The 27,857-nt window shown below is 44.0% G+C and overlaps 2 protein-coding genes across 5 annotated transcripts in view; one reads left to right on the forward strand and one right to left on the reverse strand.

Annotated features, from left to right (window-relative positions):
- On the reverse strand, positions 1-25,755 carry LOC119164641 (proton-coupled zinc antiporter SLC30A5-like). Its single transcript, XM_075868536.1, has 8 exons — positions 25,723-25,755; positions 25,134-25,451; positions 14,058-14,215; positions 12,475-12,604; positions 4,145-4,286; positions 2,830-3,059; positions 1,181-1,309; positions 1-228 (listed from the first exon to the last, which is right to left on the reverse strand). The coding sequence occupies exons 1-8, from the start codon at positions 25,753-25,755 to the stop codon at positions 43-45; spliced, it is 1,326 nt and encodes a 441-aa protein (XP_075724651.1). The 3' UTR covers positions 1-42.
- The window catches only part of LOC142814645 (uncharacterized), a 32,406-nt gene continuing 28,366 nt past the window's right edge, over positions 23,818-27,857 (forward strand). Inside the window, exons 1-2 of one of the 4 annotated variants that reach the window (XM_075893743.1) lie at positions 23,818-24,184; positions 27,047-27,210. In XM_075893743.1, coding sequence (XP_075749858.1) covers positions 27,091-27,210 — 120 coding nt within the window. In that variant the 5' untranslated portion in view covers positions 23,818-24,184; positions 27,047-27,090. Of the gene's footprint in view, positions 24,185-25,253; positions 25,368-25,431; positions 27,211-27,857 lie in introns of those variants that run through there. The other 3 variants (XM_075893748.1, XM_075893739.1, XM_075893738.1) reach the window with 3 other exon arrangements.

Here is a 27,857-nt window from a genome sequence, read left to right on the forward strand (position 1 = left end):
CACACGCTGAGAAAGTTGCGATGTGTGATACCCTGCACGGAATTATATCGATTTCACAATACACAAAGACAAGGCACCATTGGAGGCCTGATGCGCCGCTGATCTAAGAAGCGCATTGCTGTAGTAGTTTGTACTAGCACGAAGGCCGGACATATGCTGGAAGAACTCTTCCTTTTCTACTTGAACGGTGAAGTGCTGCACGCCCAGTTCCATGAAGAGCGATGTCACCTGTGAGAGGAGCAGCATAAGAACATCACCAAAGGAAATGATTATTTTCCCCTTTTTTGTTCACACAAGTTCATTAGCTTTATTTGCGTATTTAAGAAATAAAGAAGACATGAAGATAGATTTGTTAGTCCGTCCCTAAATTTATTACTATTTATGATTTTGCAGAGCCATGAATGACAGTAAGCAAAGCTGGTAGCAATAACTTGTCAAGTTCTGTCAAGCTAAGTTTGACAAGATGCATTCGCACAGTTACAATAATAAGCCCTCGATGCATTATAACAAAGGTTACCGCTGTGCTTATAAATGAGAAGCATACCTTACTGGCAGAATAAGTCATGTTTAGTTAGGGAAAGATTAATAAATTGCATTTTTAACCAGTATTGTGACCTAAAGGGCTTCTAAATCGATACAATTTCGAACATTTCTAGTAAACAAGTGCATATTTGAGCAAACGAGCACGCGAGCATGCACACCCACTTACCCACACACACACGCACACATGCACGCACACACACACACAAAAATCCGGTCCTCCTCTATAGGCCTTTCATTATCCCCAGAGTTGGTTGTGATGTCCCCAGCAGAGTCTGCTCACATGAGCGGCAGGAAAAAAAACAGTCTGTCTGCTTGCAGGTACACATACATCCTGCCTATCCTCTTCGCACAGTGAGAGGGAACACCCAGCGAGGAGTAGATATGAGACAATGAGTGAAGCATACCAGAGGAAAAAGTAAAATGAGTGAGGACTGCATTTCAATCGTGAAATGCAAGCAGCTGCACTATAACAGCACCATTTCAAAAACTACTCATGGCCATTTCTTCATTGTGAGTTATACACAGCTGCAACATTCAAACTAAATTTCAGCCTCTGGTTGACTTAGGGGCCTCTTCTCTTAGTATTTTAACAAACAATTCATATTATGTAGATAAACAGGACTGCATGTGGTGCTACCTGACTCAGCACTTTCTGGGAGTTGGCGTCCTTGGCAATTTGTACGTGCAGGGACCCAGCCAGCACATCACTGGTGTGGTACCAAAAGTGCTCATTGCGATAAGACAGGACACCTTCAATTTTCAAGACCTGTAAATATAATGTGAAACACTTGTGTGACTACATGAGTACCAAGTGAAGTACATGAGTACCCAAAATGAAAAGAATAAAGTGAGACACATCTGTGATTACGTGAGTACGTGGTGTACACCTGGTGGGGATGACCTTTTTACTGTGCCAGCTTGGCAGCCAAATATAGACTGCACATTCTAAAGTGCTGTCAGTGTGCTCTGCGCAATGCAACTTTCGCAAAAGGTGTCAAGCTCAGAAGTTGTGTAGAAGACATCTAGTGTGCACTAGCAAATGTACATGAAGCAGCACGCACCTATCAAGTTATTTTGTAGAGAAAAACACACCTGTCCTTTTTGACTGAATATAATTTTGCTGAAAGAATGTATAATATAGAGACTGCACTGTTCTGAAGCTTAACTACTATTGTCGAAAATAGCAAAAAAAAATTCAAATGTTAGCAGCATTGTGAATACATGCCTGCAATATTTTATGAGTTCAAAACAACCAGCGATAATGAAATCGCAAAAAAAGAGAAAACAAAAAGGCATTCTGTGGACATTCTCCGACTGTGTTGAAGAGCAAATAAGATGACGATTCATCAGAACCTAATGCAAAAAAGTCTAAGGCTTACATTATGGTACCTTCTCAATCAAGGAGGATATCTTAAAACTTGTACTATATGTACAAGAGACTTGTACTATATGTAGGCATAAAGAATGTGCTTCAATTTTCGTAGCAAGATATCTTTATTTATTCAATGGCTGAATCAGTTAGAGAATGCAACTCCTATTTCCTTCTTTTATGGCACCAACATATCATTCTAGCTTCATGGTGAACTTAAAGGGGCCCTGCAAGACTTTTTGAGCATGGTCAGGAAACACTGCCGATCGATAGTAGAGGCTCCCGACAACACGCAAGCCAAATATTATAGCGCAGCGCCTGGCCTGGAATTCACAATGAATTGTCAAAGTTAGCTAAAAATTGCTTTCTCTTCTCTCCACAAATGACGGAAGATGCTCAAAAATCACCCGTAGAAATCACTCGTAGTACAAAATGAGTCATATTAGAAACAATTTATTCCACTTTGACAGAAGTACTTCATTACAAAATGTGATTATGTCTATACGAGGCAATCTCAGGCATTCTTACAGTTCTGGCATAGCTTGGTGCCTGAATTTGCAAATGTAGCACTTTGATGCAATCTACACATATTATGCACCACCCCTGACTTTCGTAAAATGTCCTCAGCACTCGTAACAACGCTGTTTGTTCCGTTCCACACAAACAAAGCTTTGACTGAAGTCGGGATCATCTGAACACTACAGACTAACAAAAATCTGCAGTAGAGAATATTAGCATTCCCAATGCTGGGGCATGTGAACTGCCCGGCATACAAAATGCTCGAGTATGTGAAGTTTTTTTTGAGTGCTGAAAACCATTTGTGTAAAAAAAAATATAAATCTAAAACTCCCTAATGAGTCAAAGCTAATACTAGATGGCACAAGTAAAACTTGCAACACTGGTGGCTCACGCCTTACTTTGCTTAGCATGGACGGCAGCTTCTTGCCTTCTAACTGAAGAGGCGTTCTCAGCACTAAGATCATGGAGGAATGCTTGAGCAGAGGCAGCACACTGACAAAAATGAGCACGGCAATGAACACCGAGCACAAAGGGTCTGCCATGAGCAGACCAAACTGGTCAATCAGCAGGGATGATACAATCACGCCAACACTGCCTAACGTGTCAGCTAGGATGTGAAGAAAAACACCTACAAACAGACAAATAAATACAGGTAATGACAGGACTCAAAGGGGCCCTGTAACATTTTTTTAAGCGATTGTCGAACGGCTTCCTGAAAAAGCTTAAAGGCACATTTTAGGCGCGAAACAGCACATAAACAAGGTGAAGGAACACACAACATGACGGACCGCCATGCGTTCTTTTGCTCTGTGTAGCTTCTATTTCGCAGCTAAAATATGTCATTAAGCCAGTATTAACTAGGCCAACAAACAATCTTGCTAAAAAAAGCTTGTTGCCTCACAATAACTGCAGCAAAAGTTTTTAAAATCAGTGATGTGTGAGCGGAGTTGCAGAGATTTCTCGCAGTTTTCAAGCAACTCTTTCTGCTTTTATACCAATGAACACATTGAAAGCTACACGAGGAAAGGAGGGGAGGAGGGGGCAAGATGATGAACTTTAGCTTTTTTTTTCTTTCTTTCTTTAAATGTGCGGCTTTCTTATAGCGTGATTGCAAGTGCGTACAAGCCACGGTAACTACATAGCTCACGACGCTCGAATCAGCCGATGGCTGCAAACCTTGGGTTTATGGCCTCATTTGTCGAAATAAGAAAGATTTTTAGTTGACTTTTAGAATCCATTGTAAATCCCAGGCCGCCCGCAGTCCTGCAATATTTGGCTCTCAAGTTCTTAAAAGCACCAACAACCAATCAGCAGTGTTTTCTGACCACAATGAAAAAGTGTAGCAGAACCTGTTCAATAGTTCTAAGTGTTGCAACATGACGCAAGACGTGACACAATGTGAAGGCGGCCGACATGGCCATGCCGCTGTCTTGCCGTTTCGTTGCGAAACTAAGCAGACAGGTGGCAGCTGCAGGCGTTCAGACCACCAGGCGCATATGCGTGTTTTACTCTGGCTCGTGCCTCAAGGATTAGGCACGAGCTGCATGAGAAGTGTGGCCTGCAGAATGGATATGACAACAACGCTACAAAATCTCCGAAAATCTGTCACAAATCTTGCCCAAACATGTGTACTCAGTACTGTGGTCATAAGTGGAGAAAAAAAAAAGGACAGCATATTGCAAAAGGAAAAATGTACGAAGTGATGCATCTCACCTTCCAAATTTGTGTTGGCACCCGTATGACTATGTCCATGGCTGTGACTCTGGCTATGGCTAGCCCCATGGCTGTGCGAGTGAGTGTGACGAAAGGTGAGGATTCCGATCAGGTTCACAATAAGCCCTGCTATGGAAACAGTCTGAAAAAAATATGGGGAAGGAGGAGTATGATGAAACCAATGAAAATATATTGTTCACAAGATTAATGCACCTCTGCTGTAACACACATCTATAACATGTATCTGAAATGAATGCAGAAAAGGGAAGATGGAAGCTTACAATGAAAGTGTGTAAACAAGGGCTGTATGCTATAGCCAACGTTGTGACAAGCGCACTTGTCTTCTTAAAAAGCAAACCTGCATTTTCAAGCTTTCAAGAAGACCAGTCTGCTTGTTGAAACGCTGGCTCAAACACAAACCTGCTGTTTACAAATACAACATATAGATAGCATTATATGTATAACAGCTTAAGTGACATAAACAGAATTTTTAACAATATATAGAACAGCTTTAGAATGCCAAAAGGCTGCATGCACAAAGAGTACATTTGAAATGAATTGCTACATCAAATGACCTTATGCCACGACACATGTCGCATTGACCTTGTTACTTCTCTAGGCAGCTTTGCAAATGTTCTTTTATGCGCTAACCAGTACCTATACCATACTAAACACAAATGCAAAACTAAAATAAAATCCTTTTATAATGGTGTGCATTGGCCACAAATTGATTACACCAAAAGGCCCAAAATTACAATAAGCATCTCCCATCAAAGCAGTTTTTTTTTCTAAGAAAAAAAGATTTATATATTCCACATTTCTAATCTATTTACTCGAGATGTACGAATAAGAAATTTCAGGCTTCATGCAAATTCCAAGTGAATAGTGATTTGATAGAATAATGTCAAATCATATAGTTCAAATATTATACAAAAGACCCTCATCCATTCAAAGTCATTGGGACAGTAAAAGATCTTCGAATTAAGTGAATTTTCGCATTGACTAAACATACAAAAAGCAGGATGCAAGGAACTTTGAATTATTGAAAGTAATCAGAGGTGGTCGTTTGCTGTGTCAGATAGCTCGCAGCTCCAAGTGTTACGCTTTCCCGCAATACCAGGGCCCAATCTTGCTGCAAACTTGGGTGAACGGCGGGCACTGCTGCTGCCAGTGGGGCGGGAGGGGGGGGGATGCTGTAGTCAACTGAAATGTGCACCTGCAGAAAAACTACCGTGCCTCACTGCAACATAGCGGTGACACGCGGGTAGCATGTCACCTGCTCCTCACAGCAGCGTTACTAGAACCAGGCCAATTTCAGCTCCCCATAGGCACGCGCTCTCCGAAGTGGCCGCGGTGGCGGACGCGAGAACTAGTGGCGCTGCTCTGCCATCTTGCTTCAAGACGCACGCATCGTCTGCTGGAGGGCGAACGATCCGCATTGGCATTGTCGTCGCAGCTCTAGCCAGTCGTGCGAACCAACATTCGCCATTGACATTTGCGCAGTAAACTCAACTGCTTCAAAAACCAAAATTTGTAAAACATTTGTTCCATAATCACCACTAACATTCAGAAACCTTTCTTAATCGGCGAGCGTCTTTTTATTTACTTCTTTTTACTTTTTTGTTTATTTTTATTTATTTATTTTTACAGTCCCCAGAACGCTTTTTTCGAGCGGAATCGGCTGGGTATGCGAAGCTTGTGTTGAGCGCTAGTTAGTAAGAAATGATTAGAAAAATAAACTGCGCTAAAGACGAGACATAAGAATTGAAGCACACAGGACGAGTTTTTAGTCTGCGGTCGTCCTTCTATTCTGGTGACTCGCCTGGTGGCGCAGTTTATCTTTTTCCAATCAGCTGGGCATCTTTCATGACCTTTCCGGTGTTCATGGGCCTGTAAAATTTCCCAACTAAATGGCCGCCGTGCTATCATGGAAACACTTTATAAATCCAGTTTGCTTTCCGTTGGTTTTTTTTTTTTGGGGGGGGGGGAGGAACACATAGGTATTAGCTGTCTTTGCCGGGAGAGAATTCTCTCGTGAGGAGAAACTAAAGAGAGCAGTTATCTGCCTCTCACGGGATGGCTAAAATATTAGCCATCTCTCTCGCATACTTTCACTTGTTTATTATTCAGCACTCATTACTTCAGCGATGTCATAAATGACAGCCTTAGCAAAAGAGGAAGCTCTGCGAGGACACGTTCGCTTCCCTCATTCGAAACTGAAGAAAGCTTTCGCTTAAGAGCGAAGATGTCCTCATCTTGTTCCTTTTTGCGGCAGCCACACACGTGCATACCTCTTTGAGAGGTCGCGAACCTCTTGTATACTGGTTTTGACCACCCTTGCAGGTTCGCAATGGTCTCCGTAGGCGCAGGTAGAGAAAGCAAGTGAGCCACTTTGTAAACACTGCGCAGTGTTTACGATGAGCAGTAACGGTTGGGTCACATTCTCGGCTGGTGGTATGCCTCCATAGATGTTCAGCCTGTCTATCTAGACTTCCCAAATGGGTGACTGTAATCAGAGTGTGCAACCGTTGCTTGTGCACTTTGTTGTAGCTGTTAATAGTGCAGCTGCCACCTCGTTCAGCAATAACAGTTTTTGTACGAGCAGTTCTCCCGGAACAAGAGTTATGCAGTATAAAACACCGCACATCGTCCCTGACACGGCGTCACCGATTAATTCTTGGCGTCGAAACGCGGAAGGCAACGAGACGTTCATCACTGAATTTATTGAGCGCGAACGGTGTAGCTGACAAGATGTCAGAGAGGCCCGGAGATTCGTCATTGCAAGAACCACTCGACGGACTCTATGACAGCCCTGTTTCATTGTCTGGCATGAAGTCATCCCCACATGGTTTATTTATTCATTTTTTGCAACCTGTTTGTCCTGGTCATCCCTTGTGGGTATGCGCTCTGGCAGACCGGGATAAAGGCGAGGCAATGCCCCTGGCGCCCTTTTTTTCGAGGTAGATATATTTCATTTCTATTTATAATGTGCTTATAATTTTTACATTATCCTGCCCCTCTAAATGTCTCTCACATATCTTGGACTTGTGAGTGAACCGCCATTTCTTGCGGCTCAGCATCCGATCACACTCTTAACGCGGCAGTGTTAAAGAGCTAGTTTTGCAGAAATTCTGGTGTCGGCGTAGTTGGTTGTGAATGAAAAATTATCATATCTGACGTGACGTAAAAATTGAGAAATATTCACAAAAAATAAAAATTACAAACTGTGGTTCACAGCGGGGATTCAACCCTGGGAATTTGCACAGAAAGTGGGTGTTATACCACACAGACACGCGCCTGTTTATATAACATTTTTATTTCAAAATTACGAAATTTATTTTCATAAAAACCACACTGGTCCACTCCACCATTGTGATGGTTTAAAAATACTTCATTCTCACTAATTCATCAAACATCTCAATACAATCTGGAGGTTCATTCAACGTTCGATATATCTCGCGAACATGTGTTACACATTCAGGAAAGTTTCCCGTGCCAATTTTGCTTTAGAATCCATAAGCCTCATGGCCATGCGTGTTATCCAGAGACTGTAAAGGCCCAGTAACAATATCATATCATATGTAACACCACCCTCATTCTGTAATTATAGATAACGTATCCCATGAGGTGTGATCAGCAGATCTTTCTTCAGGGTTTTTTGTAACACATGTTAAAAAATATTGGATCCCAGAAGTGAATAATGGCGTGTTCAATCATTTTTGGTTTGTTGCAAAGAGTACAGTTTGCGTCCATGCAGGGGCGTAGCCAGAGGGTAGCACACTGGCCCCATGCCCCACCCTCCTCCCAAAACTTTTTTTTGCCATGGCATAGAGACCAAAAATGACCATTTCAAGTGGGTGCCCTCCCCGAAATGAAGGAGCTTCATGCGTTCACGTAGCCAGCAGTTGTAGCAAGTACGGGTGTCGCGCCTAGTCGTCCCCGGCGAAGTAAACCTCGTCGGTTGATAAAAGCCGGGTGATGGTGGTCGAGGAGTAAATCGCTGTGACGCACCTTGCCTGCGTTCCTGGTTTACGAGTGGTCGTTCACTCCTTCGTTCGAAACGATCGGTGTAATTCGGGCGAGGCTCAAAGTAGCTCTGCCGCATCCGAGGTACCAGTGGTTCACGGGGCCGTTGGTCGAATGCACACTGATGGCAGACACCAGCGGTGTCCACAGCTTGCAGTTGAGCAAGTTCTTCCTTAACCACTTGTCTTATAAGAGAAGAGATGTAGTCCTGCGATGGAAGGTTGACACTTGCAATCGTGGGCACATTCTCAAGACGTCCAAATTTCGGTAGGACTCTCCTCCTCTTTAGCGCTTCAAACGCTCGGCAGTGTCTCCTTAGGTCGGAAGGTGTGTGTAAGTCTTCCTTAGTGATAAGGAAATGTTACACGTCTTCCGCGATTCCCTTGAGCAGATGACCTACCTTGTCTTCGTCACACATGGTCGCACTCACGATTCCGCAAAGCTTCAAGACGGCCTCGATGTAGGTGGTGCATGTTTCGCCAGGTAACTGAGCTCTGCGTGAAAGCGTTTGCTCCGCCTGCTTGACCTTAACTGTTGAGTCACCAAAACACCTCTTCAGCTCATCCACGAATATATCCCATGTGGTCAATGCACTCTCATGGTTGTCGAACTAAAGAGACGCGGTGCCGACGAGAAAAAACACCACGTTCTCGAGATGCTTAGCAGTGCTCCAGTGGTTGCTGTGACTCACTTTTTGGTAGTGCTTGAGCCAGTCGTCAACATCGTCGTCCGGCTGCCCCGAAAAGGTCCTCGGCTGACGTTCCGGCATGCCGCAGCGATCTTGTCCTGGCGGGTGAGCGTGTTGCTCATCAGCAACGAGGTTGTTATGGCCTGCTTCCGCGTCCTCCATGTCTGGTAGCTGCGGTGGCAAGCCTGCCAAGCGTCTGCTCCTTCGCAAAATCGGTAGAGCTGGGTCGTCCAGATCGATGTACCCAGCACCTCCACCAAACTGTTACGAGTGACTGTGTTTATTTACAGATGAGGTGAAATGGCGTTGTGAAATAGCAGCGTACTTCTGAGACAGGCCTAGAACGCTTCCACCCAACCACACAGTCCAGGCGCCGCTCCACTACTCTTCTTCTTCTTCCGCGCCCCATTGGCTCACGCATCTTCGTTTCAATATAAATATGCCTTTGTCTTTCAGCCATGTTTTCACAGGCAATGGGCTCATGTGTAACTTGAAGAAAAACGATTTTATAGATCCCCTGTCAGTCTCCTCACTTTCATTCGCACGTCTAGCACAGGGGTGTTATTCTTTAGTTATCTCTGTAACGCTGTGGCCATCATTACATCAATCAAGTCTTTGTACAGTCTTTTTCTTGGAATAAGGCACACGTATGCTTGTGAATACAGCGAAAATAATCTCCTCTAGAAATGCAGCGAAAGTAACTTTCATGCTTTACAAACACACGCGGCCTGAATAGGCGCTTCACAGTAGTACAACTAGTACAACATGAATTGTTGCAGTAATAATGCATGGTACAAGCGTACATTGCCATCGGGTGTCAGAACATGCAATTATCATAATGGCTTGATGGTTTAAAGTTGGTCATCCACTACAAGAGGCACACGTTACTGTACCTACTTGCTTAAGGCAACATATTGGATGCATAGAAAGTTAGAAAATATTTCATGCACAAAGAGCTTAAAGTACGCACTTGATACAGATTATGGCTATTGCGTTCAACTTTTCAAGGTGAACCTTAAGGGTCCCCCAATTCTTTAAACTCATTGGGATCTCGGGTTGGTTCAACGAAAGCATGATCGGTGTCATTTCTGTAGATGCTTTTGCAGCCCGTCGCAAAACAAGAAAAGTTGTGACGAGGGACGTTGCGTCCCTCGTCACAAGTTAGAACTCTTTCGTAAAGGCGACAGTTCCCTAAATCATTAATGGTGCAAAAAAGTAAGCGAGTGCTGAAAACGTGATGTCGTGTCTGAGCAGCAACACGTGCATTGCGACGCACGGCGCAGTATGTGAAGCAAAACGGAACAGCAGCGCTATTCATGTGTCAGCCGCTTGTGCCGGCCCGCGCGCGCAGCTGCAAAGCTGAGCTGGTTCTAGTAACGCTGCCTAGCAGATTCTCTGCGTCATGGTGCGACAACCATTTGGCTTTTATTTTTGCTGAAATAAATAACTTAATAATGGCCAGTGTAAGGGAATTCGCGATGTGTTTTGGCTGGAAAACACGATAACTGGAAATTTCGAACTGAGCTTCAGAAGTAGGCGTTGCAGACACGAGCTTCACCAGCAGCGCAAGTGCGCAAATTGCTAGAGCAGCAGCGAATTGGAAATTCGCATTCATTGCAAATTTAATTAGACTGACCTTAAATATTTTTGTTATATTTCCAGAAATAATGGGTAATTTATAATGTGGCGACGTCGCGAGTAGTATGTAACATGCTGGAAGCTTGTGACCACTGTGGTGCAGTGAAGCATGTCTTCTTTTCCACAGGCGCAGATTTAGGTTGATCACAAAACACCTTTTTTTTTCTGCGCTAGCAGAAGCGTGGCTGGGATGCTTCACCTGTCACTCATTTAGTATCACTACACTGCATTGCCTTGTGACTTCTAAAGGCCACAGCTTACGTGGCTTTGCGGCGAAGTCAGGGTCGGGACTCGGCAAACGGCTCCCGCAGTTTTCAAATCATCCAGACTGGTGCTGAGCACCACTTCTAATTATTCACTCAAACTTAAATTGCAAAATACGGGAACCACAGAAATCCTTCGAACTAAAGAGTATTTTCAAATACTAGTGTTCAAGTTAATGAGGTTTTACTGTGAATGAGGTTTTACTGAATATAAGCCTATTTGTCATTACACAATTGACGTGCACAATATTTTTTTACAAATGAAACAAGGCATGTGCGTATTTCCTTCTTTTTCGTTTGCAGTCAAGTGGAAGCAGTTTTGCGTAGCAGCAATATTTAGATTTCAGAAGGAGCTGGTGATCGTGCATCTTCTAAAGAACAGTGAGAATGTTAAATGAAGTAAGACAAGACATGGTGATCTCGTCTGTTTACTTCTCCTTTTGTTTTCCTTTCACTTCTGCACTGTTCCTTCCTAATTTCAATTTGAATAAGATACAAATGATAACAAGTAAAATATGCCATGTTCTAAAATTGAGAATACTTAGAGCATATAAGCTCCTATAACAAGCTTTTAAGCTTGAAATTGATTAAATGATGCAAGGGTAATATGACTGTTTAACCTTGAATTGAGGTTTCGTGGCAATGAGGTTTTTCTAGACAAGTGTTTTTATGGCATAACATTGCTACACTGCGGTGAAACTATTTTTGCAAAGAAGTTTCACTCGGTAATATATATGCTGGTTCGTTCATTTCGTACAGGTACTTTGAAATTGTGAAAATCTAAATTCATGTCAAAAGAAATTGAAACGCCGTAGTTTTTATTCAAATATTTGATGTGCTCAAATATGTGCACACAAACGCCAAATATTTACTGATACGCAAATCTAAAAAATTATGCATGCTTTTTAAGCACATAATCTGCAACACAATGTATTTATTTACCTGCTAAACAACAAAGTTCATAACATAATGCAAAATTAAGTTTTCATCCCCTGCATATTTAAGGTGATTGTGTGACATGTAAGTCCTCATACACTTTCTTACCTCTAGCAAGGTCTATACTTAACATATTACCTATTTAGTTATGCCAAAATGCAAACACTAATTAATGTTTATATGAAAATGTGTAATGATGAAGGTAATGTATGATGCCTATTCAGTGACCAATTGTGCCAAGCAATGCATGCATGAGGAAGAGCAAGGAGTTATTTAAAAGTACATAAATTATTCTTGCAATTCAGTACCCTGGTAATACAGTGGCATGTGCTTACTTGTAAGGATTGACTGACAATCGGCACTGAATGGCCCAAGAGCGGGATTGAGAGACAAATTATAAAAAAAATTAAGAAAATCTAAAAAATAATCTGGCATCGCATGTTATTGCAAAACAGGCCTGCATTCCTGAGAGACGAAGTAATGCGGGCCATAATTATGTGAGCAAGCTTGGTGCCGTGGTTGACTGGTTTATTACAGAAAACGGAGGCGCTACTACGGGCACTAATTCGCCGATCCTCATTTTGTGCTTTGCACACAGTCTGCTAAGTACAACACGTCAACACAAGTAGGATTTGTGGAAAGAAAGCTAAGAAGGCAGGCCTTTAGAAAGAGGAAGCACAGAATGTTTTCAGACAGCATGCTAGAATCTGTGAAGTCAGTGCTCGGAACACCTATTAATAAGATAGGTTAGAGTGCCGCAAGCTAACGCAACAACATACCAGGAGACGCTCGGTCTTGACTTGCGGAGGGTCGAAAAGCCTTGTGATGGCTTCACTGAAGACCATAAAGGCAATGACAACAAGAAACAGCCCATTCGTGAAGCCCGAAAGGACCTCCACGCGACCGTACCTGAAACCATGCAAGTCAACCCATAGGCTTCAATCCAGTAGAATATGGTGCATGATACGACCTAAAGTACTGACAATAAACGAGGACACTAACACAGGACTTTAAATTTCTTTTCATGCAAATGATGAATAAACAAAAAAAACACTACTTGTTAAGAAAAAATAAAAACTAGACAAGAAAATGGAAATCACATCCATAAAACAGAAAACCTCGCACGGGAGGTAACGATTTTCAACACACATAGAAAAAAGATTTTTGTATAGTCTTAAGTGTAAAGTGCTCTGTACAACGAAGACAATGACCAAATAAGTTTATATCAATTACGTAGTCCTTCAAAACAGTTTTTTTAGTATTGCTGCAGTAACAGGACAATTAGGCATTAGAACAGTAAGTGAAGGTATATGTTCCACCAAACAATTTAATGCAGCTTTGCACTAACAGTGCCAAGCCTGAAAGAACTATGGAGCTGGAAGCCCTTTTTTGTATCTCGTAAGTTTTCTCTTCTTCACTTTTTCTGTTTGTTTATCTCTATCGTTATTTGTTTGTTTAATTTATTTTTGTTGCTTTCTCTCTCTCTCTCTCTTGCACTTTCCATTTTATTTCCTATTTCCTTTCATTCCCTCTCTACTTCTCGCTTGCTCCCTCTTTCTTTCTCTTTTGCTTCTTTCTATCTCTTCCTCTGATTTTTCTCTCTTACACTCTTTCTCTTTCTACATTTGTTTCTCTCTATTATTTTCTTGCTCAATCTGTTTATGCTACGCTTGACTAGTTCCTGTCCTCTTCCTCACTCTCATTTCCATTTCTGACTCTCTCTTTTGCTTGTCACCTTTATTTTTCTCTTCGCCTTTCTTGTTCTTTAATGCTGTTCCAGCAAACTATTAATCATGCAACAAACTACACTAACTATGGCCCTTCCTTTCGTACACCAGAACTGGAAGTACAGATGCTCTGCACAAATTATAGAAACTTTTCTAATTCAAATATTTATCGCATGTGGCCAAATAAGCTTTTTCGTTTACTCTATATTATGCCCACCTTGTTATGTGATGTTTATTGGTGCATTATGTCTAAGATTTTGTGCTATCATTTGGTCTACTATCACTTGTGGAATCATATCCTGACTGCAGTAGCCACATTTCGATAGAGGCATAACGCTAGAGACTTGTGTACTTAGATTCAGATGCATGGCAGGGAACCCCAGGTGATCGAAATTTTCAAAGCCCTCCACAATGGTGTCCCTAATAATCATAATGTGGTGTTGGGATGTCAAATCACAATAATTACATTACCTATCGCATTATATATCTACTAACACCATTCACTGCCATATGAATGAGCCACAAGTGTTCACAATTTCTCTGAAAGATCTTTTGCATGAGAGAACTTCTCCAATCCTCCCTTTCCCTATAACCCCATATAAAAGAAAGACTAATCATACTTCAAAGCCTCTTACCCAAATGGAAACGTTCGCGTCGCACTGCGTCTCGCCAGCAAGGAGACTGCAAGGCCCATAACCAGCGCAGAACAGTCAAAAAGCATATGGAAACCGTCTGAGATGAGCCCCAGCGAGTTCGTCCACATGCCATATAACAGCTCCACACCCGTGAACATCTGCAGTGAATTAAGAACACGCACAAGGGGAAATGAACAAAAACCTAAACATATTGTCGCAGTGCAACGCGAACAAAAGATGACAGCAGCTTACGGCAGAGAAAAGAGCGTATTCAGGATTAGATGCTGATGCTGATGACCTTTGATGGATGGCGCTTACCCACAAAGGGGGATGGGCCAAGAGCCGGGCGGCAGGATACTCAAATGAAACTAAACTGAAAATGAAGCCAATCTGAAAAAGTAGCTTAAAATAATGCTACGAAAAAACAAAAATGTGTGCTGAGCAAGCGGTCAAACCATCTTTTGTTTTTGAAAGGCATAACTACGAATTATAAACTAAAGATCTGAAAAGGTAGTGGTTCACTAGCATGGTAATCTTTTAGTTGCGTTGATGTAATCAAACACAGCGGAGCATACATCCCTGTGGCAGTAACCAAATGAAGTTCCGCCAAGTGATAAAATACTGGTAAATTTACTTGTATTCCTAGCTTTTGTAATGGGGCTACTAAAAATCTTTTTCTCTGATAAGAATAACGATAACAGAATAAAAAGAAATGTTCAATTCTTTCAATTTCGTTGCACCAAATGCATAGCGGTGACGCCAGGATTAGCTGTGCAGCTTTGTTTTGTTTTGTTTTGTTTTCCTGAGAGGTTGGCTCATACCCACTCAGGGGGATTGGCCAAGAAAGTGTAGTGCAGTTTTTCTGTGATCATTTTAACTATGTGTAATGAATTGGTATTATAATAGGACTAATGTAAAAATAAAAACAACATAAAAAGAGCAAACGAAAAAGAAAAGAAAAAAAATCAAGTTGAGCAATTTTGAGATTTGAGGTGTTATGTTTACCACTCAGCTGCGTTTACTTCACTCGGCCCTTGGGAGTAATAAATAATTTTTTTTTATTGAAAATCACAAAGGTATACGCTTGGTTGGCTGAATATAATCGCAAACGGCATTGAAAGCATCCCTGTGGCAATGTCCCAAAGCTGAGGCGCCAAAGCTTAGCGCCGTTTCCGCCGTCAATCTAAGGCCTATTTTCCGAAATGGCATAACTAGTAGCCTTTTTCTAAATATCTCGTAGCGGCGACAATACAAAAAATAATGATCTAGTGATTCCATTTCTCCGCAGAATGCGCAGAGGGGTGATGTTGTCTGACCAGCTCTGTGTAGATACAGGTTTAGGGGGGGGGGGGACACGACATCAAAATTTAGTAATTAAGACTTCGAGCTTTCTGGACTGACTCCAGTGGGGTTGCCATGGAAACATGAGGTGGTTATAATCTGTCCATGTATTACTTTTTCTATCGTATCAGTGGAGATTGCTGATTTTCGATATCTTATAGCCGTGATATATTCTACATCTGGCAGTATGGACAAAACTGGCCCATCAAGTGCGGCTCGTGCTAAGGAATTGGCCAATTCATTTAATCTTAATCCACAGTGACCCGGAACCCATAGTAATCTCAGGAGTCTCAACTGCGGCGGTACTAATGTTTTGAATGTGCTTAGAATTCGAGAGTTCTCTGACGCTGTCAGCGCTGCACAAACTGAAAGAGAATCCGTCATTATTACTGCATTGTTTTGATTTGATGGAAGTTTTCGAAGAGCTAAAATAATCGCCAAGAGCTCCGCTTCAAAAACTGGAGTAAAATCAGGCAGTCTCACTGAAAAGGACCAGTCAAGCAAATCAGAGGCAATGCCTACACCTGCCTTTTGATTATTTACGGAAGCATCTGTGGCTATTATATTTTTAGTTTTTGCATGCTCCAAGTAATCTAATAATATGTTATTTAAAAATTTGAGGGATTGTAATTTGGCTTTTTGGGGGAATATATCATCATACTCAATAATAACATGACAATTCGAGTCATTAGTCTCAATTACATTTCTAATGTTCACATTTATACTTTGTAGATTTTTTTGTACAATTATTATCTGAGGTGTGTGAAACCGTGGCCAATGAGCAAGAAAGAAGACGTCTGGGTTCGCGATAAAAGCATATTGAGATCTTCTTGCCGGTAAGCTATAAAATTTTAAAAATGCCTGTACGGTCAAAATTCGAAATCGACAAAGTAGTGTAGGCAGGCGCGCTTCCTGGTACAGTATGTTGATAGCCACAAATCTAGGGAGTCCCAGACACATTCGCAGTGCTTCTCGCTCCAAGACAACTAGAGGTTTCGTTTTATAAGCAGGGCCACCCGAGAATAATATGCAGCCGAATTCCATGATGGGGCGCATGTACATCTTGTACAACGTTATCAAGGTGTGCCTCCGTAACCCATATTTCCGGTTACTTAGCTTGTGTAGTAAGCCTGAAGCCCGCTGTGCTTTGGTAGTTATATACTCTATGTGTGGACTCCAGTTAAGTTTCTCATTATAAATGATTCCCAAATATTTTATAGAGTCTACTTGCTGGATGGGTTCCTGTTTATATAGAATTGAAATTGAAATTGGTTCTGCAAACGGAAACGCCATGAGCGCGCTTTTGTTGACATTTAACGATAACGAAATCGACTGCAACCAAATTTCTAACATGTTAATATATCTTTGTAATTTAAGTTGTAATGAGTAAATACCGCAGTCAGCAGCAAAGAGTGCGATGTCATAAGCATAAATGTAGACAGTAACTTCTTGATCTGTTGGAATTGTGCTCATTAAAACATTAAATAATATTGGACATAAGACTGCTCCTTGGGGAACTCCGCGCGTTTGTTTAAATCTAGATGAGGAACATCCATCCTTGACGCAGTAGAATTCTCTTGATTTTAAGAATTCTGCCACCCACTCAATAAAATATTGTGGGAAGTTCAATCTCTCTAGCGTATTTAACAATATGAAGTGCTCCACACTGTCATACGCCTTGGCTATGTCAAGCGTTACTAAAGCAGCGTATTGCCTTCTTTTACGCGCGAGCTGTATTCGGCTCTCTGTGCAGCAAGACGCCTGCTTCGTTGTCGTCCCGAAAAACCACCTGACCCACTAGCTGGAATTCACAAAACATTCCTATCATCGTTCTTTTTCATATAAACACGTGTCACTTGCCCCTCCTTATAATAGCATCGCCCCGATGCTGATTCAGACCCACAGTATTTTTTTTTAACGTGCAGTCAGTCACTCACATACGGCTTCATACGCACTGCATGAACAAGTTCAGGCTGGTGCTGGCGACGCCTCGGGCAATGGGGACTGTCGGAGATGACCTCGTAGGTGACGTCACTTAGTTTGCGCGATACTCGGTATGGTCCGAAATATCACCTTAGCAGCTTCTCGGACAGTCCACGTTTTCGTACGGGTGTCCGAACCCACACTCTGTCACCGATTTTGTATGTTACAGTTCTATGGCGAGCATTGTAGCGGCCTGCGTCGTAGTCTTGTCGCTGATGAATCCGTAAGCGGGCGAGCTGCCTAGCTTTTTCCGCGCGTTCAGTGAACACGTCAGCGCCTGTGTCGGTAGCGTCCCATTCATGTGGCAACATCGCATCCAGCATAGTCCGTACCTCCCGTCCGTGAACCAAGCTGAATGGAGTCATGCGAGTCGTTTCTTGTTTAGCCGTATTGTATGCGAACGTGATATAGGGTAAAATTTCGTCCCAATTGTTATGTTGGACATCCACGTACATCGACAGCATGTCTTCAATCGTCTTGTTGAGGCGCTCCGTTAGTCCATTCGTTTGCGGGTGGTACGCAGTGGTCTTACGGTGAGTCGTTCCACTAAGCATCAGGACGTGGTCTAAAAGAGCTGCCGTAAATGCTCTTCCGCGGTCTGTGATCACGATAGTAGGGGCACCGTGGCGTAGCACAATATTTTCTATGAAAAATCTTGCCACTTCCACTGCGGTGCTCTTTTGGATAGCTTTTGTTTCGGCATACCTGGTTAGGTAGTCTGTTGCGACTATAACCCAGCGATTCCCTGCATTAGAAGTAGGAAGAGGTCCCAAAATATCCATTCCTATCTGGTCAAACGGTGTACGTGGAACCTGAACTGGTTGCAGCTGACCGGCGGGTCTCTTTGGAGGTGACTTGCGTCGCTGGCAATCGAGGCAAGTGTGAATGTGGTGCTTGACGGCTGTTGTGAGTCGTGGCCAGTAGTATCCCTGCTGTACTCTTGCCAATGTGCAAGTGTAGCCTAAATGGCCAGACGTCGGCTCGTTGTGACAAGCTTGGAGCACTTCAGTTCGAAGGAGTGCAGGAATAACAAGCAAATAGGGAGCTCCGATGGATGAAAAGTTTTTGTAGAGGACGCCATTGCGTAAGCAAAACGACAATAACGTCCTTGCCAAGACTCAGGTGCCCTCGAAGAACGTCCGTCCACGTAATTAATCAAATCAAGCGATTCAGGATCACCTCGTTGTTGTTGGGCAATCGTGGACGCGTCGAGAACACCAAGGAAGGCCATATCGTCGTCGTCAGAAAGAGAAGCTGACTGTACTGGTGATCGAGACAGGCAGTCAGCGTCAGTATGGCGCTTCCCAGACTTCTGTATGACTGTCATATCAAACTCTTGTAACTTCAGACTTCACCGCGCTAATCGGCCGGTTGGAACTCTTAAATTAGTCAACCAACAGAGTGAATGATGGTCACTTATATCTTTGAAAGGGCGGCCATACAAATACGGGCGAAATTTCATAACTGCCCAGACCACGGCGAGGAATTCTTTCTCAGTTGTTGAATAATTGGCCTCAGCGCGTGTTAGCGTCCTGTTTGTGTGGGCGATCACTCGTTCGGTGTCCTCTTGCCACTGCACAAGCACAGCTCCGAGGCCTACTTTGCTTGCGTCAGTGTGAAGCATTGTTGGCACTTGCTTGTCGAAGTGAGCAAGCACTGGAGGTGTTTGAAGACGTTGGCGGAGGTCATTAAACGCTGCTTGCTGTTCGTGGTTCCACTCAAAGATGGCGTCGTCTCTAGTGAGGCGAGTTAACGGCGTCGCAATCCGTGCGAAGTCGGCAATTAACCGGCGATAGTCGGCGCATAGGCCCAGAAAGCGCCTGACAGCTTTCTTATCGGATGGTACTGGGAACTGTGCCACGGCTGCAAGTTTTTCGGGATCAGGCCGAACGCCGGTGCAGCTGACGACATTACCAAGAAAAAGCAGTTCTTCAAAACAAAAGTGACATTTCTCTGGTTTCAATGTGAGACCTGCGAAGCGTATGGCTCGTAAAACAACTTCTAGCCTTTTGAGATGCTTGTCAAAAGTTGGGGAAAACACTATGACGTCGCCTAGATAAACTAAAGAAGTCTTCCCTTTTAACCCTGAAAGTACAGTGTCCATGAGCCTTTGAAAAGTAGCGGGCGTTTAACACAGACCGAAGGGTAGAACTTTAAATTCATATAAACCATCCGGCGGCACAAAAGCGGAGTTTTCCCGATCTCTTGGGTCTACCTCGATCTGCCAATATCCACTTCTGAGGCCCATTGAAGAAAATTAGCGAGCGTTTCGAAGCCTATCGAAGGAGTCATTCATTCGAGGAAGCGGATACACATCTTTCTTAGTCACTTGATTCAGCTTCTTGTAATCCATGCAAAAACGCAAGGTACCGTCCTTTTTCTTAATTAGTACTACAGGCGATACCCACGGGCTCTGTGATGGCTGAATCACATCATCTTCAAGCATTTTAGCGACTTGTTGCTGTATCACTTCCAGTTCCTTTGGAGCCACACGATAAGGATTCTGGTGTATAGGCGTCGCTGCGTCGTGGGTAATTATTCGATGCTTTGTTAGCGGCGTTCGACCGACCCGTGATGTCGATGAAAAGCAGTCCTGGAATTCAGCTAGCAGCTCAAGAAGTCTCGTTCGTTCGTCCCTTGACAACGTAGTACCAACGTCCAGATTAGGTACTGATTCTTCTTGAGGTGCTTCGTCTAGGGCCGATACACTGCCTTGGATTTCTGCAGTAGTGTAAAAGTAAGCGACGGCTGTAACTTTCGGGAAATGTCGGCGCTCAGTACTGAAGTTAGTGAGCAACAAGTTTGTGCGCCCAGCAGTGACAGTGACTAGACCTCGAGCAACTGAAATACCGTGGCTAAATATCAGCGAACTTATTTGGTCAGCAATACCGTCGCCGTCAAGTGGCTCATCCCCTGCCACCGAAACAAGCGTACACGATCATGGCGGGACGACCACATCGTCATCCGTCAGACGCAAAGGCCCTGAACAAGACGTATGTCTCGGCTCTGAAGAATCGACTAAAGTAGGGCTCTTGTTGCGAAACGTAATGACACTGTCAGGGACGTTGATGATGGCGCCATGTTCTCTCAAGAAATCCATTCCGATAATCAGGTCTTTACAGCATGAAGCGAGAACGACGAACGTTGCCACGAAAGTACCACCACCGAAGTCGAGCCTTGCTGTGCACATTCCGACAGGCATCAGTAATTGGCTGCCTGCCATCCCTAAGTTAGGTCCCGTCCACGCTGTCTTTACTTTCTTAAGGCGTACGGCAAGGTCATCACTCATAATAGAGAAGTCAGCCCCGGTGTCGACTAAAGCTTTGACTTGCTGTCCATCCACAAGAACGGTAAGGCCTGGGGTCGCGGTTTTGTCGGTATTGCGTCTTGTCGGCTTTACAGCGTCCTGAGGTGGGAGTAATAGGGGATTTTTTTCCTTCGTCTTGACAGCCTGCAACTTTACCCCTGAGGTCGCCGCTTTCAGTTTCCCCGGTGTGGGCTGTGGGTGTGGGCCACGATGTCTCCCCCTATGGTGGTGACCAAGGAACAGTTGCAGATGGCGGGTAGTATGAAGGCGGAGCGGGTGGGAATCTTCGAAGGGCGGCGGCGTACGTCATGGGACGTTGTTCAGGGGCAGGATCAGCTGTCGATATTGCTTGACGGATTTCGTCACGGACGACTTGAGTGAAAGATGTCATGGGTGTATCCACTACCGCAGTCCGCAGCCTTTGCAGTTCCTCACGAACAATCTCTCTAATCATGTCATGTAAGGAGCTATGACTGTCAAACGTCACAGCGGCGGCCTGAATTTGGGGGCTGCTGCACAGGCGGTCATATTGTCGGCAGCGTTGGTGAAGGGCTCACTCGATAGCCGACGCTGCTTTGATGAAGTTCTCTACAGTGCTTGGCGGGTTGCGCAGAAGTCCGGCGCCCTTTCACGCCACGCATGAGGTAGCGCAACTTCCTATCTTCGGTCATCTGCAGGTCAGCCCTCCGAAATAAACGTGTCATGTCTTCAGCGCACATGGCGACCGTTTCATTGGGTTTTTGGACCCTTAGCTCTAGTAGTTGGTGGGCGCGGTCACGTCTGTCGACATTGGCAAAAGTTTCAACCATCTTTTGGTGAAAGTCGGTCCATGTGGACAGGTTGCCTTCTCTGTTCTCGTACCAAGTACGAGCGCTGTCATCAAGATAGAAGTAGGCCCGGCCGAGCTTTTCCTGAGCAGACCACTGGTTGATCTTCGCAAAACGGTCATAGTGATCTAGCCAGTCTTCTACATCTTCGTGTGCTCCACCACCAAAGCGTTTAGGCTCCAGCGATTGAAAAAACGTTACCTGAGATGGGGCGGGAGAACAGGTGCCGAGAAGTACAGGCTGAAGGCTAGTGTTAGCCATTTCTAGATGTCTGGTAGAGGTTTTCTGCGAGGGGTTGCAGTCTGGAGGAATATCTCGTAGCCGACGACTGAAAAGATGGACAGGGGTGGCAGTAGGCACCTCCAGGCTGGATGAACGGCTCCCACTAGGAGTGTGAAGCATCAGGCAGCGTCGCGGCCCAGCACCTCCATCAGTGTCGCATTGCAACGCGAACAAATGATGACAGCAGCTTACGGCAGCGAAAAGAGCGTATTCAGGATCAGCTGTACAGCAAGACACCTGCTTCGTTGTCGTCCCTAAAAACAAACTGACCCACTAGCTGGAATCTACAAAACATTCCTATCATCGTTCTTTTACATATAAACACGTGTCAACATATAACATAAGCGTGAATGATGGTTTTGTGCAAATAATTTAGATCTTATATTGGTCAAATGAATTTAACAATTTTCGAATTTGCTTTGGCATGAATTCAAAAGCCAGTGTCGTGTTTTATAGTGTGTTAAAATTACCACAGTAGCATGACCACCGTGCATAATAATCGCACCGGAAGAGAGTGATCGTGTTTCATTATGTGTGCCCAGGTTGATGATGCATGCCGACATAGCCTTTTTCTCCTATATTATCATACTGCACACTCATAGCAGCGAAAGGAGCCTTGGCTGTTGATAAACTGATCTACGGTGAGAGGAAATCAACACTGATAATGACAGTGTTTGATAATTCCTTTAAAAATGCTTCATTACCCTACTAAGTGTGCATATTACCTGCACACAGATGACATGGGCTTGTGACGTTAACGAAGAAAGCAGTCGGCATGTTCAAGAGGAAGCTCCCTATTTGGGCGACGATGTGCCCAGGAAATGAAAACTCGAACTACAGCAGTACACAGTGTACACTGATAGCAGGAAAAAGAGCCTCGGTCATCGATACACTGACCTGCGGTGAGCAGTGTTGGCATTTATTCACACAGCATCGAACATTCAAGCCCTATTGCTGGCGCTCCCGCAAGCTCTAGAATAAACTAAACTGTTCGCGTCCTGCGTGCAATCTAAACAGAATAATCTCAGACAATCGCAATCCTTTTCAACGACTGAGGTGCAATTTGTGCCCAGCATTGCACTGTTCTTAATTCATTTGTAACTTAAAATCGGGCTATGTACAGCCCAATTTAAACCTGCTAGACATGTGCAAAAGCAAATTTTAGGTTCGTAGCGAACTTGAAATGAACAGTGATTTGATCGAATAATCTTGAATCACATTCATGTAGTATATTAATAAGAACTAACAGACAATGAGCAGTCATTGTTTGTTAGCTCTCATTAATATAACGTCTAATGAAAAAAATGAGCCCATAAATTTGCACTTCTTTCCTTCATTTGTACAGCATATACTACAATATCATATTATAAAAATGAGCATATTTGGCATGATGCAACTAACCTGCACAATATTTTTAAGAATTCAAACAAGGCGTGAGCAAATGCCATATTTCTTGGTTCAAAGGAAAGTGGAAATAACATAGCATAGCAGTGGGACTTGACTTTGTGATAATGTGTAAAGTATGATACATTTAAAATTTCAACATATTTAGAGAAAAGAAAGCAGTATAACAAGCTTTTAAACTCAAAAAATAATTAATTGATGTGAGGGTAACATGTTCATTTAACCTTAAAGTGGGGTTTCGCGGCAGTGCAGATTTTTTTCTGCGTAAGTGTACTCATGGTATAGCCCCCCACACAGCAGTAAAACCACCCTCACTGTGGTTTACATGCAGTTCATATGCGTCTCCTCATTCGCTTCGAATACTTCGGAATTTTGCCGAACTCAAATTCGTATTTAAGCGATTTCGAATACTTGTGGGAATTGAGGCTAGCCCGCTGCCCTTGCGCGGGCTTTGCCGCCTTCTCTGCTGTTCTCATGTCCCGACATGTCTGCCCTCCTTTGCTGTCTGCCGCGCTAGAAAGGGCGGAGTGAAGTTTAACTCCCTTACCCGGTAGCGGATGTTGACTGTGGCGCCCCGCGCGGAGCCTCCCGAGAGGTTTTCGCGCGCTGCGTCAGGGGCAGGCAGTACTCTGGATTCGCTCGCAGAATTTCAAGCTGGGCGGTTGTCCCCTCGCGATCTCCGACGCCAGCGTAGCTCCCGCCGACTGGTTCGCCCTCCGCGGTCTCCTGACGCCGTGCAGCTCTCGCATTGTGGCACCCCGCCCTTGGACTGCTTCGACCGGATCCCCACTTTCCTATCTCCTTCTTTTTCCGTCGCTTGCCTGTCTTCTTCTTCGTCTATTTTCCTTCTATTCTTTTTATCCCTCCTTCCCCCCACCCCTATAAGGCACTGCGCCGTGTCGCCTGAAGGCAGACAGAAATTAAGTGCCTTTTTCCTTTTCCTTCTAACCACTACCACCACCTACTCTCCGGGACAGCAAACGGTGAGCCACGCAATCTTTCCCGCCCGTCGACTCCCGTCGCTCGGGGCTCGTCGGACTTCGCTGACGGCGCCTCGCGCCCGATGCGAACGCTCACCTTTTGTTGCCCCACTGCGTACTCACGGCCGAAGGGCGGTACGGTGTCCTAGTGCGTGGCCTAGCTACGCCGACCCGTCTCCCTCCGAAGCCAACACGAGCGCCTTTGCCCTCTCTCGAGCAACCGGGCCTTGGTCCCGGTGTCTCCGTGGATCACTTTTACCGTGGAGACGTGCTCGTGGCACCCTGTGTAGTACTTTGTGCCCGTGGCGTGGATAAGCCTGTTTGCTGTCCCGCCGCGTTTTTTGCAAAGCGCTGTACTGCGTTTGGTGTTGCCACAATAAAGTGTTGCGACTCTGAGCAGTATCGTGTTCTCGCCACGGCAACGGTTAACGCGTGCCCTGCGGCTCGCTAAGACCGGACCCATGCTGGTGGCCGTAGTCCTTCGTAATACGTGTACCCCACATACTATAATATTTGTTCGAACATTCAAAGTGCTCGAATATTCTCACACGCCTATGTAAAGCATATTTTATCGTAACTTGCCGACTAATACTATTTAAATGCTGCTACTAATCAAATTTGCTTTGAAGTTGTTTGACAATAATTACAATTTCCTTAGACATTCCTTTGAACCTAAAAAAAGTAATATTGGCACAGGCTCAGTAAATATGTAACCGCTAGCCACGACACCAGAAAATAACTAGGCAGTAATAATACCTGTATAAGAAATATTCGACCACGCTACATGCACGCTGATCTCCAACTTGAGCTAAAATAGTAAAAAGAAGCTAACCTTTGCCTATTTAAAACTTCCACAAGCAGCTTGTAGTGCGGTCACAGTAAAGTGGACGCTACACATGCACTGCTATTGTTTATCACAATTGTGAAAAAATGGTGTGAAGGTAAGGCTTACCAGATTGATGCAGAGGAAATAGAATATCCGCCTCAAGTCCGACTCTTTCATAATCTGTGTCAGACCAGACCTAAGCACGGACAACATGGAGTAGCCCGGCCCCGTGTGAAATGCATCACCGTTGAAGTTGTACAGTGGGTCACCACCACTGGAGTAGCCAACCAATGTACCCTTTGTTCCCACCAGGTCAGGCGAGCTAAGAATCAGCGTTGCTGCAGGAACCAAAAAGGAATGGTAAAAAATGAATCTCTTACAGCAATCAGAGTTGGAGATTACAGAGGCCCTAATCACACCATGCTTAGAAGACCAGTGAATAAACTAATGCCAACTGAAAATGTTTAAAACTTAGGACAAGTTGGCGAGTCGAATGAAACCGTGTAAATTTATTTTTTAAATTGCTTTTTGAGTTGATGCAGTGATGATGAACAGCTTTAACTAGTATATATTACTCGAGAAAAATTTAGGGAATGGAAGAGAGAAACAGACAGAGAGAGGCAACAAAGTGTCGAATGAAGTACAAACTTGCCCAAAAGTATATTACTGTTAAGAATGATCTGTTAAGAGCTTCAAGATAACCATGTGCTCTTGCCTCATGCGATCCAGTTTTCTCATTTCTAAGCATCGCCTACAATCTACATTTACAGTTTTCTCGGCAAAGTGGCTGCAACACTTCAGGCGTTTTGAGAGATGATTATTACCTGTTATCTGTTTTGAATAATTTGAACATTTGCACAAAGACAACTCGGTTTTTTTTAGCCTTCAGACCAACCTAAAATGCTATAACTGCCCCAAGGAATGAACCTGATAAGCTGCCACCAATAAACTCGCGATGTTGAACCAGCCCAACAGGCCCCGCCGTGGTGGTCTAGTGGCTAAGGTACTCGGCTGCTGACCCGAAGGTCGCGGGTTCAAATCCCGGCTGCGGCGGCTGCATTTCTGATGGAGGCGGAAATGTTGTAGGCCCGTGTGCTCAGATTTGGGTGCACGTTAAAGAACCCCAGGTGGTCGAAATTTCCGGAGCCCTCCACTACGGCGTCTCTCATAATCATATAGTGGTTTTGGGACGTTAAACCCCACATATCAATCATCAATCAACCAGCCCAACAGGCAAAAAGCATGAATACCAGCCATCCTACGAAAGTTACTAATTAACACTCGCAAACTGATTGATTGGTAGGTGGGGTTTAACGTCCCAAAACCACCAAATGATTATGAGAGACGCCGTAGTGGAGGGCTCCGGAAATTTCGACCACCTGGGGTTCTTTAACGTGCACCCAAATCTGAGCACACGGGCCTACAACATTTTCGCCTCCATCAGAAATGCAGCCGCCGCAGCCGGGATTCGAACCCCAGATCTGTGGGTCCAGCCGAGTACCTTAGGCACTAGATCACCACGGCGGGGCCACTCACAAACTCTAATAACGCTTAACTGCATCTTTAAGAACTTTTTTTTTCATGAAATTCACCTTTTCATTATTAAAATTTCACTGCAACTCCCGATAGAGCCAAATATGCAACCGATGTTATGTTGTCTTTACAGAATGTCTAGGGGCATAAATGGTAGGGCTGAACATGTCACTAGAGAGGGATAGACAAGGGTGCATTTTGCATCATTGTTCATCTCTATCTCTCAGTAAATAAAACTCCTGTTAAATGGAACTTATTTTCCTTGTCTCTTCAGGTTCCATTTAATGAGAGCCTACTAAAAATATTAATAGTGAAACTTGCCACCTAATCACATGCTGTAATGTGCTTACGTGCTAACAGCAAAGAGCACGAAAAAACTTTTTTTGTGGTCGAATAAAATGTGCCTGTGACTCGAAGTGGATTAGTGGCGGAACGCCTAGGATTTATTTGCCGCTTGCAAAATGTTCACGTCCAACAGTTGTACCCAGCAGCTCAACCTTTCGCAGAAGTCTTCAGTGGACTGGGACAGCTGAAAGGCGAAGAGTACGCAATGAAGTTAAAGCCCGGAGCCATTGGAATCGTCGTGCCAGCCAGGCGAGTTCCCATGGCCCTTCAGGAAAGAGTCAAGGAAAAGCTCAAGCGTATGGAAGAACAAGGCGTGATAACTAAGGTAAGGGGTCCAACGGAATGGTCAAGTCACATGGTCACCGTCGTTAAGAAAGATAAAGTACGCATCTGCCTAGATCCCATCGAGCTCAACAAAGCACTTTTGCGGGAGAACTGTCCTATGCCTACACTGGAAGACGTTGTGCCAAAGCTTGCTAGAGCCCAATTTTTTTCGACATTAGACGCAGCTTCAGGGTTTTGGGTTTTCAGGGTTTTCGGTCATGCTTAAGATAATTTTTCGCTTCCAACCAACGACGCCGACACTGGAATTCCCGTGTAACGACCTCTTTAACGCTATTGTGTCCAAAAAAAAAAAAAGACTGGCCCAAGCAAAGCACAGTACTTTGATGGATTCGGGACTTCACCGGTCGTGAAATGGAGTACACGTTGTCGACGAAGTCCATCGTTAGAAAAAATGATGAAAATCAAGCATATTCACTAAAACTTAACATTTTCAAATTATTAACCTTTCTTTTTAAATTGCAAGACAACGTTCGTTTCATGGCCTATCCCCCATGGTGGGTTGCGCCAAAATAAAAGGGACAAACAAACAAACGAACAAACAAACGTTGTCGATAGTAAATTTGATTTCTACGAGAAATGTGTGCCTCACTACATGAAATTGATATATTGTATTTCACGTGAAAAGGT

Source organism: Rhipicephalus microplus, chromosome 1 (genome assembly GCF_043290135.1).
Source record: "Rhipicephalus microplus isolate Deutch F79 chromosome 1, USDA_Rmic, whole genome shotgun sequence".
NCBI classification, from domain to species: domain Eukaryota; kingdom Metazoa; phylum Arthropoda; class Arachnida; order Ixodida; family Ixodidae; genus Rhipicephalus; species Rhipicephalus microplus.

Coding starts and splice junctions, on each gene's coding strand:
- LOC119164641 (XM_075868536.1), bottom strand. CDS start 25,755: ATGCTTAGAAATGAGAAAACTGGATCGCATGAG. Junction 25,452..25,722: donor AGAAAACTGGATCGCATGAG/GCAAGAGCACAT, acceptor AGTTGGCATTAG/TTTATTCACTGGTCTTCTAA. Junction 14,216..25,133: donor ATTTCCTCTGCATCAATCTG/GTAAGCCTTACC, acceptor AATTCACTGCAG/ATGTTCACGGGTGTGGAGCT.